Raw genomic sequence first — 15,534 nt, 5'->3', positions numbered from 1 at the left:
TTCGGGTTTAATCAAAACTATGCTATAAACTTAATTCTCTCCATATAAAGTTAACAAAACCATGTAGCTCAGCTGGTTGGGCTGGTTTTGCTTGGGCCAGTCCGACCCGAGGTCGTGGGTTCGAACCTCGCCTTCAACAATTTTTGTCAAAATTTCTTTATTTTTGAAAACATACTAAACGACCTCCAAAAATTACATAAAAATACTCTAAAAATTCCTAAAAATCTCTAGAATATTTTAAAATTATTTCCAAATATTTTTATGGACTTTTAAAACTCGAAATAGGGAAAATGGGTCGTTATAATCCCCCATACCTTATAAAAAGTTTGTCCTCGAACTTAGAATAGTTCTGGATACTTCTGTCTCATACTGTCCTCCCGCTCCCAAGTGACTTCCTCGTGCTTCTGGTTCTGCCAGATGACCTTCACTAGTGGTACTTCTTTATTTCTTAGTCTCTTAACTACTCTGTCCACTATCTGTGTAGGTCTGCTCTCATAACTAAGATCCTCTTGGATCTGCACTGACTGAGGCTGAATCACTTGGCTCGGGTCATGGAGACACTTCTTTAGTATGGAGACATGAAATACATTATGTATTGCTGGCATGTCTTGTGGTAAGTCTAGCCTGTAAGCTACTTTCCCAATCTTCTCTATGATCAGGTAAGGTCCTACATAGCGAGGACTTAATTTACCCTTCTTGCCAAATCTCATCACTCCCTTCAAAGGAGCGACCTTGAGGAAAACTGAATCTCCTACTTGGGATTCCAATGGCCTACGACGTGTGTCCGCATAACTCTTCTGTCTGCTCTGGTAGTCTCAATTCTCTGTTTGATTTTCTGGATCACCTGAGTGGTCTCGTCTATCAGCTCTGACTGAATGCCCAGCTCTACTTCCATCTCTTTTCTCTCTCCTGCTTCTTGCCAGCATATGGGTGATCTGCATTTCCTGCCATATAGTGCCTCATAAGGTGTCATCTTGATGGTGGCCTGATAGCTATTGTTGTAGGCGAATTCAGCTAAGCACAAATACTTGCACCAACTTCCTTTGAAATTCAACGCATAAGCTCTGAGCATATCTTCTAAAATCTGATTCACTCGCTCTGTCTGTCCATCAGTCTGTGGATGGAAAGCTGTGCTGAACTTGAGTTTAGTGCCTAGTGCATTCTGAACGCACTCCCAAAAGTGTGAGGTGAAGCGCCCATCTCTATCAGCAATGATAGATTTAGGAACTCCATGAAGTCTGACTACCTCTTTAACATATAGCTGGGCTAACTGCTCTATAGAGTGGGACACCTTGATGGCTAGGAAGTGAGCAGACTTGGTCAATCGGTCTACTATTACCCATATTGCGTCATATCCATTGGTGGTTCTTGGAAGACCTGTTATGAAGTCCATGGATATATCTTCTCATTTCCATTCTGGTATTGGGAGAGGCTGAAGAACTCCTCCTGGTCTCTGGCGCTCTGCTTTGACTCTCTGACATGTCAAACAGGTACTGACATATTTAGCAACGTCTCTCTTGAGTCCTGATCACCAGAACCTCTGTTTCACATCTTGGTACATCTTGGAAGAACCAGGATGTATGGAGTATGGTGTGTTGTGAGCTTCTTCTAAGATCTTCTTCCTCAGTTCTTCATCATTGGGCACGCAAATGTGACTCCCCTGATAAAGAATCCCGCTATCTGTTACTCGAAACTCTGATTTGTCTTCTTTCTGTAACCCTTGCTTGATTTTCTGGATGTCTGGATCTTCACTTTGCTTTCTCTGTATCTCCTCAAGGAATGTGGACTCTAAGGTCAATGCAGAGAGTTTCCCTTCAATAATTTCAAGTCCAAAATCCGACAACTCCTTCTGCAGTGGCAGGGCTAATGATGACCAAGACATCAGGGATGCACGGGATTTCCTGCTGAGTGCATCTGCCACTTTGTTAGCTGGCCTGGGTGGTAGAGGATTTCACAGTCGTAATCTTTGACCAACTCCAGTCACCTGCGCTGTCTCATGTTTAAGTCCTTCTGAGTGAAGAAGTACTTAAGATTCTGATGATCTGTGAAGATTCTACACTGAACTCCATACAAATAATGTCGCCAGAGTTTAAGTGCAAAAACCACAGCTGCCAGCTCAAGATCATGAGTAGGGTAGTTCTTCTCCTAATCTTTGAGTTGTCTGGAAGCATAAGCTATGATTTTTCCTTCTTGCATGAGTACAGCTCCTAAGCCCATCTTGGAAGCATCACTGTAGATGTCGAAACTCTTGTCGCTCTGTGGAACAGTCAGAATGGGAGCACTGATCAATCTCTTCTTTAGCTCTTGGAAACTCTGCTCACATTTATCTGACCATTCGAATCTCTTGTTCTTTCTGGTGAGGGTTGTTAGTGGAGAGGCTTTCCTGGAAAAGTCCTCCACGAACTTCCTGTAGTACCCAGCTAAACCAAGGAAGCTTCTGATCTCTCTGACGTTCTTGGGTCTACTCCAGTTGTTGACCGCTTCCACTTTGGCTGGATCCACTTGAATACCTTCTTTAGAAATAATGTGACCTAAAAACGCCACCTGATTTAACCAGAACTCGCACTTTGAAAATTTAGCATAAAGCTGCTTTTGCTGAAGGGTCTGCAGTACCATTCTCAAGTGCGTGTCATGCTCCTCTGGGGTCCTTGAATAGACCAGAATGTCGTCGATGAATACAATGATAAATTTGTCAAGATATTCTCTGAACACTCTGTTCATTAAGTCCATGAAGACCGCAGGTGCATTAGTCACTCCAAAAGGCATGACCACAAACTCGTAGTGTCCATATCTGGTCTTGAACGTCGTTCTGGGTATATCTCTTTCTTTCACCTTCAGCTGATGGTACCCAGAGCGCAGGTCTATCTTTGAGAACACTGTTGCTCCTCTTAACTGATCAAATAAGTCATCGATCCTAGAAAGGGGGTACTTGTCCTTAACTGCTACTTTGCTCAGCGTTCTGAAATCTATGCACATTAGCACGGATCCGTCTTTCTTCTTAACAAACAACTCTGGAGCTCCCGGGGTGAATGACTAGAGCGAATGAAGCCTTTGTCAAGTAACTCCTGTAGTTGTTCTTGTAACTCCTTCAGCTCTGCTGGAGACATGCGATACAGAGCTTTTGAAATTGGACCGGTTCCAGGAACCAATTCAATCTCAAATCCACTCATTTATTGGGAGGTAGTCCAGGTAGATCTGTTGGGAATGCCTCGGGATATTCACAGACCACCCGAACCCCCCTCTTTCTTACCTTCTTTTTGTTCTTCTGCACTTACTTGACTGGGGCTCCGAGCTCCCTACTGTCTTGTCTTCTATCTTGGTTGGCTTGAACTCTATAAACTCCTCATAGTGCTTGTTGGTGATAGAACTCTTCATAGAACTCTAACTGAAAATCTGCTCAGCTCATCTGATCGGCTGCTCTCTTGGTCTTTATCCTCTCCCACTACATACGAGCACCTCTAGACAGGCAGAAAGAGGCGCACTTGACCTTCTCGACTTCTGGCCAGTCAAGAAGCTCCATAGTGCTCTCTAATGTTTTAAACCAAGCCTGGGCATCCCAGGGCTCAGTCGTGCCTGAGAAGCTCTCTGGTTTCAGCTTCAGCCACTGTATAAGATAAGCTTCTGGTCTCTGGGGTGCTGTTACAGCTCCCTGGGTAGCTGGTGGAGTCTCAATTACCACTGGAGCCTCTGCAGTGATAGCTGGAGGAGGGGAAGGAGCTGGCTTCTGATTGGCCATTAGATTGACAATCACTTGCTACTGTTCTGCTACTTGTCTCTGGAGTTAGGCAACAACTTCAGAGAGATTGGGCTCAGTTGATCTAAGCTCTTCGTTCTCCTGATCTTGGTTCTCAGTACGGACGGTACGGGGACATCCTTTTTCTTAACAACTAATTATGCAAAGAAAAAGACTTGGTATCCTCTCTCTAACCCTTCTAATCATACATAAATATGAATATAGAAAAGGGAAACAAAAACTTCTATCTTACTAGAGCGCATATAAGCAAATACTATATACCGCAGTTAATAATAAGGAAAGCAATAGAAGAAAGAATTTAAATACTTTCTTACTTGAAGACGGCAAGGATGATGCTGATGTGTGTGTGATGCTGGAGAATGAGAACTGCTCTGATACCAACTGTAACTACCACCCTTCTTACTACTACTACTCTCTAAGGATGACCGTTACTTAACTACTAACTCTACTTAACCGGTATGATTAAAAATCACATGGAAACCCTACCGAAAAATTTCGACAGAATCTCCCCTATACCGGTGACCATATTCAACAATACATGCAATATATACTCAGCCACAAGCGGCTGGAACACATATCAATCAACCACGCAGTATAATAAATCCAAAATAAAGAAAACAATACCACAACTCATCACACCATAAATAATGGATGTGACTAATTACATATGCGGAAATAAACTCAACTACAATCCCAAATTTAATATAACATTAGAAGAAAACTAAAAGCAGAGTCTTGACAATTTTTGCCAGCTAATTCTAGATCTCTCCACATTCCAGACATCACAAACCTTCATCACCACCACCATCCTGTCGCCTCCCTTTCATACCTTAGCTTTTCCTTTATCTGCAGTAGGAGGAAAGAAAACAAAACTATAAGTGAAAACGTTTAGTAAGTACTAATCTATCTCACAAAAACTCGAAGTGCATAAAAGAAATACAATAATACTGAAATTGAAATGCTAAAGCAAAGCTGCATGTACTCATGGTATACAGAAATAAAACTGAATACTAAACATGCTCACTAACTGACAGGAAAGTAAAGAAACAGCTACTGTAAGCTTAGAATTAAAGAACTAAACTTTTATTGATTCTAAGCATAAACTTGTTTCATTTTCTTATATCCTTATACTAGAAATTAATCTTTTAATTTCTCTTTCACTTTCTTCTTCTTGTTCTTCTTACTTTTCTTATACTAGAAATTAATCTTTTAATTTCTCTTTCACTTTCGTCTTCTTGTTCTTCTAACTTTTCTTATACTAGAAATTAATCTTTTAATTTCTCTTTTACTTTCTTCTTCTTGTTCTTCTTTTCTTTCTTCTTTTCTTTGGGTCCAGGCTTAGTACCATCTTTATTTTTGCGCGCTCTCTAATAGTGACTGAGGTAGCGAGCCTCTAGTCCTATGAGGTAAAGACCTTGGTCTTACCACGGCCAAGATCTTGGAATTGGTCACCTAGATTTGTTTAACGACAACCTTGGAAGTCGGGTACTAGCCTCTTACTTTAGTTTACTTGTTATCTCTTTTTAACTAGACCTTGGTCTCTTTCTTTTTACTCAGTTTTCTCATAATCCTTTATTAGAGTTTATTAGAATCCTTTAGATATAAATAACAAGTGTAGGATTACAATTAACTAAGCATGCTATATAAAAACAATACAAGGGAAACAAATCTAAACTCTCTCTAAGCATGTTATAAAACAAAGCAACAGAAAAGCAAATCTGAACTCTCTAAACATGATGTAAAACAAAGGAAAAGAAAGCACATCTGAACTTACTAATCATGCTCTAGAATAGAGCAAAAGAGAGCTAGTTTGAACTTTTAAAACATGCTGTGATAAGAGCAAAGAAAGCTAATCTAATCTTACTAATCATACTATAAAATAGAGCAAAAGGAAGCTAATTCAAACTTGCTAATCATGCTATAAAATAGAGCAAAAGAAAGCTAATTCAAACTTACTAATCATGCTGTAAAATAGAGCAAAGAAAGCTAATTCAAACTTGCTAATCATGCTCTAAAATAGAGCAAAAGAGAGCTAATTCAAACTTGCTAATCATGCTATAAAATAGAGCAAAAGAGAGCTAATTTGGACTTTCTAAACATGCTGTAAAATAGAGCTAAGAAAGCAACTTTGAGCTTACTAATCATGCTATTCTAATACTGCATACATAGAAGCTAACTAATCTCTTTAATCACGCTTCATCAGAAAATACTAAACGGTAATGAAAGGTACTCAAACTAAATTCTGCATTTGCTAAGAACATGCTTATTCATAACCAGCAAATTAACACCAACAAAACTAATACTTGCTGAAATTAAAACCCTAATACTTGCTGAAATTAAAACCCTTATAACGCTTGTTTCAATGATATAAATGAAATATCAATCTGCACATGTACAGGACTAAATTCAGGACATGCATGCTATAACAGGACACAACCAGCTAGCCAATAAATCCCTTAAGCATGTTATAACCGAACTTAAGCAGGCAACTTCTTTTTTCTACACAGCTTAATCCGAAACAGAAACAAGAAGGCTGAATCCCTAGTTACCCTATTCTGTAAAGCATGATCCGGAAACCATAGGAAGAAAATCCGAACAGAAGAAACAACCTACAATTCATACCGAAATCAGCAGGTCTTAGCAAGCACTTTGTACAACTCAAACCAACCTTAGCAATTTGGCTAGATTAACAAAGCATAGAAATAAAAGCCCTAGCTTATAAATCCACTCGGCACAGCAAAATCCGCAACAAAGGGAAACGGAAACCCTAAATTCGGAGCAAGGAAGAAAATCGAAGCTCAGAGCAACTCCTACCATAGGTGAGTAGTACTTACCGACGATTCTTGGACTTACAACCGAAGGAGAGGAAGGAGAAGGCTCTTAGGGTTTTTGGAGGGCTCGGGTTTGCAAATTTTCCGGCTTCTTCTTGTGCCCGCGAGCTCTTCTCTATCGGGATGACCACCCACGGGTAGGGGCTGGCCGGAAGAAAGCTTCGCCGGCGCCGGAGACCCAAAACCCAGCTTCTTCTTCGTTTCCACCGAGAGAGAAGGCGCCGTCGCGAGGGAGAAGGAGAGGGATTTTTGAGAGAAAATGTTTTGGTTTTTCCGAAAATCCAAAACCTAATTCCCTTTCTTATATTCGGGTTTAATCAAAACTATGCTATAAACTTAATTCTCTCCATATAAGGTTAACAAAACCATGTAGCTCAGCTGGTTGGGTCGGTTTTGCTTGGGCTAGTCCGACCTGAGGTCTTGGGTTCGAATCTCGCCTTCAACGATTTTTGTCAAAATTTCTTTATTTTTGAAAACATACTAAACGACCTCCAAAAATTGCATAAAAATACTCTAAAAATTCTTTAAAATCTCTAGAATATTTTAAAAGTATTTCCAAATATTTTTATGGACTTTTAAAACTCGAAATAGGAAAAATTGGGTCGTTATACTTCCTACAATAAATATCTCCTTCCTCTTTTTCCTTTTAAAGTATCTTTATTGTTAGGTTTACTGGTGTTGGTTAGTCCTAGGAAAATGTACCGATTTCACTGTACAAAAATTTTTGTACAAATGTCGAACCTTTCCTTAAATAACCTATTGTGTTCTTTAGAAGTTAAATTAGGAATCGCAGACGGAACTTAACATCATTGATTCCAAATTTAACTTATCTGTTCTTAATGGTTTAGATTTAATTTGAATCGCAAGCGGAACTTAACACTATTGATTCAAATACACCTATGATATTAATTTCATTAAATATTAATTCCCAAAATTGGCTTTCAGAACTGCATGGCGAGGCACATGACCTTCTTGGATATGGGAGCAACCACCACCGCCTAGACAAAGCTTTTTAAGGAAAGCTAATATTTAATTTCCTTAAATAACTCTAGGTTAACCAAAAATAACAATCGAATCACAAATTCGAAAAAGAAGAAACACAAACTCGAAAAACTAGATCTAATTGTCTCTTGTATTTAGAATTCTTACAAAGAAAATAACTAGTATGATGCGGAAGAAAATTACTAGTTATACCTTCTCTTTATAAGTTAATGACCTCGAGATCTTCTGTCGTATTCCTCGCCTCGCCTTGGACGTCGTGTGGGCGACGATCCTCCAAGATGAACACCGCCCAAAAGCTTCTTCCTCTTCTTCTAAAATCCAGCAACCACCACCACCAAGGAGAAGAGAGCAAAAGGGAAAAGAGAAGGGAGAGGGCCGACCACACCAAGAGAGTCTCCAAGTAAGAGAATAAGAGTTGTGTCCCATGAGGCCTCCTCACCCCTTCTTTTATATTACTTGCCCAAGATAAATAAGGAAAAACTTTTAACAACAAATAAAATCATCCTCTAGTTTTTCCTTTTTCCTTTTTATTTTTCCTTTTCTTTCCTCTTGATTGAATCAATCATCAACATTAATTTTGTGATGATTTTTTTTATTTTAATTATGGTCGGGCCCTTGCTTGGGCACCAAGCAAGGTGGTCGGCCACCTCATCAAGAGAAAAAAAGGAAAAATAAATTTTTAATAAAATTTTATAAGTTATTATAAAATTTTATAAGCTATTATAAAATTTTACAAGCTCTCTCCTAATTTCCTAAAGTGGAAGTTAAAAAAGGAATGTTTTAAAAAATTAAAACCATGTTTTAAAATTTAAAATTTCTCTTATAAAATTTCTTTTTTTTAACATGATATAGAAAATTTAAATTTTAAAACTTATCTTCCTTTTTTTCTTAAACCATGAGCATGGTTAAAAAAGGAAAGTTTCAAAACTTTTAAAACTCTCTATTAAAACATGTGGCCTAATTCAAATAAGGAAAGTTTTTAAAATTAAAATTTCTCTTTTAAAACTTATAGTTTTCTACAAAGAGAAGATTTTAAAATTTCAAAACACCCCTCCTATTTGAATTAATCTTGGCCGGCCCCTACATGCTTGGTCACCAAGCAATAGGGTCGACCCCTATAAAGAAGATGTGGTCGGCCCTTGCTTGGTCACCAAGCATTGGGTCGGCCCCCTTCTTGGACACCAAGATGGACCTTTCTTTGGATGAACTTGAGGCTTTAATGAGGCTACGACAGAGACCTAGAGGAGAAATTGATTTTGGCCTTTCGATGAGCTTGGGTATCCCGTGTTCGCCCCGAATTCACAACTCAAGTTCATCGATAATAACTCATTCCACTAGAGAGTTATTATCGCACTACCGCACCAATCCCAAATTACATTATGGGTTCCTTCTTATCATGAGTGTGTTAGTCTCCCTGTGTTTAAGATAACAAATGTCCACTAATTAGTAAGTTACTGACAACTCACTTAATTAATATCTGGCTCCAAGAGTAGTACCACTCAACTTCATTGTCATGTTGGATTAAGTTCACCTGCAGGGTTTAACATGACAATCCTTATGAGCTCATCTTGGGGACATTTTCAACCTAGATAACTAGGACACAGATTCCTTCTATAATCAACAACACACACTATAAGTAATATTATTTTCCAACTTATCAGACATATTGATTTATCGAGCTAAATCTCACCCTTTGATAAGTCAAAGAAACAAATATTAAATATATATGTTTATTATTATATTAGGATTAAGAGCACACACTTCTATAATAACTAAGGTTTAGTTCTTTTATTAAGTCAGTACAAAAAGAACTTACATAAATGATCCTACTCAATACACTTAGAGTGCACTAGTGTAATTTATTAATCAAGATAAACTAATACTTAATTACACTACGACTATTCCGATGGTTTGTTCCTTTACATCTTAGTCGTGAGCAACTGTTTATAATTTATAAAGAACCGTCAACATGATCTTCTGTGTGTGACACCACACACCATGTTGTCTACTATATAAATTAATTGAACAATTACATTTAACAAATAAATATAGATATTGACCAATGTGATTCTTTTATTTTAAAAATAAATATTTATAAAAGTTAGGCTTTTAGTATACACTCCAACAACTGGGCTCTTGGATTAAAAATCTAGAGTAATTCCTTTATTTAATTTATTACATGGTAATTTTCTTTTTTTAAAAAAAAAACAAACATTGAATCTAACAATTAGCTTATTATTTTATAATAGTTATTATCTAGCACTCTAGATATATAGAGGAGGCAAATAAGAGATGATCAATCCATTTAACTAAGTCATCTTAAATTGAGCCGTTTGTTGATAATTTTATACCCACTGTTATTTTAATTCATAACTAACTTTGTATCACACTAAGTAATTAATCATAATGCATCACCGTTTAGCTCATCACACTCCATAACCTACTTCATTTAACTTGCCATCTCCTCTTAATCTTGAGTTCTTGACGCCTTAGACCAACATTAAGTATAGTTTAATTAGGGAGAAAATGATATTTGAATCGAGTGACGTGGTTGATGCTTGTCCTTTGATTAATTCATTGAGTATATTGTTTAACTAATCACACAATATCAATGTATTATGCATGCACTTGAAAAACAGGGTAATATCGTGACACACATTTATCTCGTATAAAAATAGAGTTCAAAGCCGTCCAACCAACTGTTAACATCATCCTATATCTCACTCCTTTTCTATAACCGCACCCATTTGTTTGTTTCAGACAAACAATTCAGAAGAAAAAGAATTACGCCATGAATTTTGAGACTTTTGTTAGCAATTAATTTTAACGGCAATCATAGTTAATTAAAATTATTTGGATGAATAGACAGTTTGACTAATACATTAATAATATTGAAAAAACAACTTAGAATTTAAGTCCAAAGGCATGCTACTCCAATAATCTTGTCATATCTATATATATTTAAGGGTAAACATATAATATGATGGGACCCATAAAAAATAAAAGGGTGGATCATAAATTTATGAGTATATTCTTAAGATTTATTCTTATACATATCATTACTATTATATATATATATATATAGTCTATAAAAATTTTTCATAGATATATTAAAAAATATTTATAGTGAACGGTCATCAAACTAATATTTTTTTAGATGATTCGTTTATTAAGGGAAAACATTATCTCTTCTATCAAATAGGAATAAAGTAGTTGGTAAATAAAGATAAGCTTGTACCACAAGAGGATGAGGATAGGAGAAGGGTAGGTCACCAATTTGATAGATGCCTTGTGACCCTTTTTTTAATCTTTCCCAACAACACACACTCACAACAAAGGTGAGGCCTTCTAGAATCTTTAACAGGTGGAGAGAATTATATATATATATATATATATATATATATATATATATATATATATATATATATATATATATATTCAATCTATGTGTTTTTTTTCATATTGGCACTTTGTCTCATTGCTACATAGTGAAAAGCATTGAGTTATAAAAGAGTTAAACAAAATCACAGGGTTAATAAACAAATGAATTGAATAATAAAAAAGGAGAACAAAAAACAGTAATCTCACACGAGAAAGTAGCCCTACCTAACTTATCCAACCCCCTACTTCTTAATTGCTCACTCAGTCATTCATGTCGCTAAAACAAATAAAATAAGTAGTCAACCAACACAAATGAATCAGGTCAACGTCCATTTCATCTTCCTTTGCTCTGGTATAAATCCTCTCCCACCTCTCTCTCCTCCTTGTTCCAGTTCATCCTTTTTTTCTTCTCCCCTTTCTTCACTTTTGTTCTCCAATCTATTTCTCAAAAAAAAAAAAAAAATCCCTTTTTGAATTTAGTTGATGTGTCCATGGGAGTGAATCATGGGTAGGTCTCCATGTTGTGAAAAGGCTCACACCAACAAGGGAGCTTGGAGCAAAGAAGAAGACCAAAAGCTCATCTCCTACATCAAAGCCCATGGTGAAGGTTGCTGGAGATCACTCCCCAAAGCTGCAGGTTGATTATTTAATCAATTCCATTTCGTTCTATATACTTACATGCGATATTTGTATACCTATATATTTTTGAAGAAAAAGAAAGTGTGGTATGTATTTGATAGGTTTGCTTCGTTGTGGGAAGAGTTGTAGGCTCAGGTGGATAAACTACCTTCGTCCCAATCTCAAGCGTGGTAATTTCACAGAGGAGGAAGACGAGCTCATTATCAGGCTGCATGGCCTGCTTGGAAATAAGTATATATTTTTATGATAAAAAATTGAAGACAAATTAATTAGCATGGGTGATGATGATTGTTTAATTTGTATCAATTGGTTAATTTAGGTGGTCTTTGATCGCCGGAAGATTACCAGGAAGAACAGACAACGAGATTAAGAATTACTGGAACACACACATCAAACGGAAGCTCCTTAGCCAAGGTGTTGATCCTTATAACCATGGCCCTATCCATCATGCCATGGCCTTGGAAACCCATCGAGCAGTTGCAATCCAAAGTCAGAGCAAAGGAATCGCCGAGCCCAACTTTGGTGAAGACAATAGCGACGGAGGATGTAGCGAAAGAGGAGATAACCTTGAGCTCGACCTCAATCTCTCTATAAGCCTGCCTCACTACTCCCCAAAGTGTTCCGATTCACATGCTAATTTAGAAGCAAACAAACGGTCCATTTGCTTGTGTTGCCATCTTAGTTTCAGGCAAAGTGGCCAGCCCTGTAGCTGCCTAAATTCCGACGACAGTAATCCACTTGTATTGAGACTTTGGGACTCATAATGCAACCACGAGATGACTTGAAGCCTTTAATTATCTTGTGATTGAAGTCTAATTAAATGTGTCTTTAGATGACAAAGCGAGAAAAGGATGCATGTCAAATTAAGGTGGTATGAAATGTGTGTGATCTTATTGGGTCATTTCTAAGAAAATATGGAATTATTTGTAGCTTTTTCATTCGCTATTGAGATGTGTATCACAGCCAACCGAGGACTCATTAATTTCTTGTCAAACTATTCATTGATCATCTAAGCTGAGCTACCATAGTTTCACGTGTTCCATGTTGGATATTTTATAAAGAAAACTCAAAAAATATCTCATCTATCAAACCAAGGACTCTTTTTCTTTTAACGTTTTCGAAAAACACAAACTTAATTGCATTAGTTAATATCTCTACAGACGAGGAAAATAAAAAAAAAAGTTATAGGACAATATTGAGGTATTGCAACGATTCTAGATGGAAGGTCCACTTGAAGAAAAGAATAACAAGACTTTGGCAAAGGAAAAGGTTGCAATTGGCTTGTGGTAGTTGGTGGTTGGTAAACCAGTGACATCGCATCCCATTCAACAGCCACTCGACAAAATTAAACAAATCTCATTGGATTCAGGATTATCTGTGTGTTTTGACCACTCTGATAGCTTGCTTTATCGCAAGACTTCCACTCGGAATGGTCTTTTCTAAAGGTTTTAATTATCCCGTGAGACAATGGATCACCCACAAAAAGTGGGGGGTTTTGGATTCTAGAAAGCCAACTCCACTCGCCAACTTGGTGTTTTGGCTTCATTCATTATGTTGCAAGCTATCTCCATCAAGGCATCACACTAATAACGAATCTTTTTATTATTATTATTTTTTTCATTTGCAATGGTTGATCTAATAAGAAAACTAAGAACATGGCCTTGCGCAAAAGGTGTAATTTACTCATTTTGAACTCGATCATTTCGAAATCATCCATGTTCGCTGTTGCCAGCAGAGATCAAGATGCATAAATAATAAAGTATTGAAAGGTAGTAATTCCGCATCTTTAAATTACATTGGATTACTGTGTTGATGAGGTAAGTGAAGGTCCGCAGCAATAACCCTACAGGAAGTTTGTGAAAAATAAAGCATATACTAAAATAAAGTTTTCTGTTTAGCACACATAAGACAGCTCCTTATAACCTGATGCCTGAGAGCCTGATTCTCTAAAAATGCTGCTGTTGTTACATTATTTCAGGATTCTAACAAAAGACAATAATCGCCATAAGTAAGCTAGAGAGAGTTATGATAAAGCTATTTACTCGCTCAAAATGAAAAATGAAGACCAACAGCAGTTTGCCCGCATGGGATACATTGGCAAATAATCACCAAAGTGGGTGGTGGCTATTGGTTCTCTTTATTTGGGATCTGTTTTCAGAAGTGCAGACAGTGGAGCACAATGTGTCGAATCATAGTTGCAGTTCTCACAACATATTTGCAACAATCTGATGACTTTCATACACCTGAAACAAAATTTTCAAGTCAAAATCATTTAGCTTTGGCTAACCATAGTTATAATATAATCTAACCACATATTCAAACACGGAAGTTTAACTCGATCACAAACATTCGAGTAAATATAGGAAATCTAAAACGAAGTTGAAAGTACAATTGCATGTTAAATAAAATAGAAGACCCAAGCTTTGTCAATGAAAAATCCATAGATAATAAGTAAAAAAAAAATATCGAATTGCATCACATCAGCAATTTTAACATTCAAGCAAAAATTGCTCAATTATGATTACAAATATTCTCCAAATAGAAAATAGACAATAACTGAGCATGGCCAAGCAAGATCAAGACGTATAAGCAACATGTTAGTAAGATCCATGACTCCCTATTATGAAAGTATATGCCACAGATTATGTGACTAATACATCACTGTGAGACTCATCAAAACAAGAAAGCTATAGATTTGAATTGGAACAGGACATATCGAATCAGCAATTTAGCGAAAACATTATGGTATCTTAATCCAAATGCTGTTAGCTGCATTCTTATTTCTTTCTTAAGATGTGATAGACAAAAAGATAGTGCAATGGGATGAGAATTATAAAATGAATCACTACGTTTCCAGTCTCCAAAAGCTTTAAAAGTAAGCTTCTACAAGACATGGGTACACTCAACATTTATTATCAGATTACAATTTGCATCCAAACTCATTAACACAAACAAGTAATCTAGCAGAAGTCTACACACTAATAAACCTAGTAGTTTCTGTGATCAAATGGAAAACCAGAATACATTCATTTTTGCCCATCATCCATAAAGCATAACTAATTTATAGTTCTTCGGCCGATAAACTTGGCAACTACTAATTTTGTCAATGAAAACTAGCACAAAACACGCCCTAACCCAACAGCACGTCTTTGAATGAACAATAGATGCATAATTTAGGAAAATCAAACGAGCTTTTTGGAGGAAAAAAAAAACCGCAAGTTGTCCGTCGTATGCACGTCGAGGGTACCAAAATCTATTCGACTTAATTCATATGGGATCGATGAAGGGGTTAAAGAGAAGAAGGAAGGAAGAAATCGATCTGTCACCTCTTGGAGTCGAAGTTGTTCTTGGAGAGACAGGATTGGATGTTGCAAGCCTCCTTCTTGCAAGGTTCTTCGATCTTCTTCTGTCGCCCCCACCACCATCCCATCCCCCTTCTCGGCCTCTCTCTCTCTCTCTTCTTACTCTCGATGGAAATTCAAGTGGCCCAAATAGTAGACTTTCAGCCCATTTTCGATGGCAAATTCTCCCGTTACTGCAAAGGTGGAACCGCCACCCTAGCGACCCCCTGGGCCTGGCCCCCCCAAGATTCCAGAGGGAGTAAATCACGGTTAATGCTGGGCAAGAGAGGTGACTGAGGGTCGCAGGAATTTTTGGCACAACAGACCAGGATTTTAATCCCGTAACTGGCGACCTTTGACCCCAGAACCGCAAGAATCAGGCACCTCTCCAGCTGATCCAAATTCTCCCGTTACTGCAATATAAGTGCAAGGGCTGATAATGGTACTTACAATTTTCTGATATTAAAATCAATTAAATATGATGATCGATTGTGATCCAACAACAGATCCATTGTAAATACGAGGAAACTTGAATTTAAAAGCTGGCTTTATTTGCTTTATTCTTTATAAAAATCCACTTTAGTTG

The 15,534-nt window shown here is 37.2% G+C and overlaps 2 protein-coding genes across 2 annotated transcripts; one reads left to right on the top strand and one right to left on the bottom strand.

Moving 5' to 3' along the window:
• The first annotated feature begins 11,330 nt into the window (after window positions 1–11,330).
• Window positions 11,331–12,552, top strand: LOC122028536 (myb-related protein 308-like). Its single transcript, XM_042587378.1, has 3 exons — window positions 11,331–11,605; window positions 11,709–11,838; window positions 11,927–12,552. The coding sequence occupies exons 1-3, from the start codon at window positions 11,473–11,475 to the stop codon at window positions 12,369–12,371; spliced, it is 708 nt and encodes a 235-aa protein (XP_042443312.1). The 5' UTR covers window positions 11,331–11,472; the 3' UTR covers window positions 12,372–12,552.
• Window positions 12,553–13,355: 803 nt separating this feature from the next.
• LOC122029728 (cx9C motif-containing protein 4, mitochondrial) lies at window positions 13,356–15,085 on the bottom strand. Its single transcript, XM_042588846.1, has 2 exons — window positions 14,934–15,085; window positions 13,356–13,850 (listed from the first exon to the last, which is right to left on the bottom strand). The coding sequence occupies exons 1-2, from the start codon at window positions 15,035–15,037 to the stop codon at window positions 13,745–13,747; spliced, it is 210 nt and encodes a 69-aa protein (XP_042444780.1). The 5' UTR covers window positions 15,038–15,085; the 3' UTR covers window positions 13,356–13,744.
• Window positions 15,086–15,534: the final 449 nt, after the last annotated feature.

This window comes from Zingiber officinale, chromosome 10B, assembly GCF_018446385.1.
Source record: "Zingiber officinale cultivar Zhangliang chromosome 10B, Zo_v1.1, whole genome shotgun sequence".
NCBI classification, from domain to species: domain Eukaryota; kingdom Viridiplantae; phylum Streptophyta; class Magnoliopsida; order Zingiberales; family Zingiberaceae; genus Zingiber; species Zingiber officinale.
Note: the sequence above shows the minus strand (reverse complement) of the source record. Positions and strands in the feature narration are given on the sequence as shown.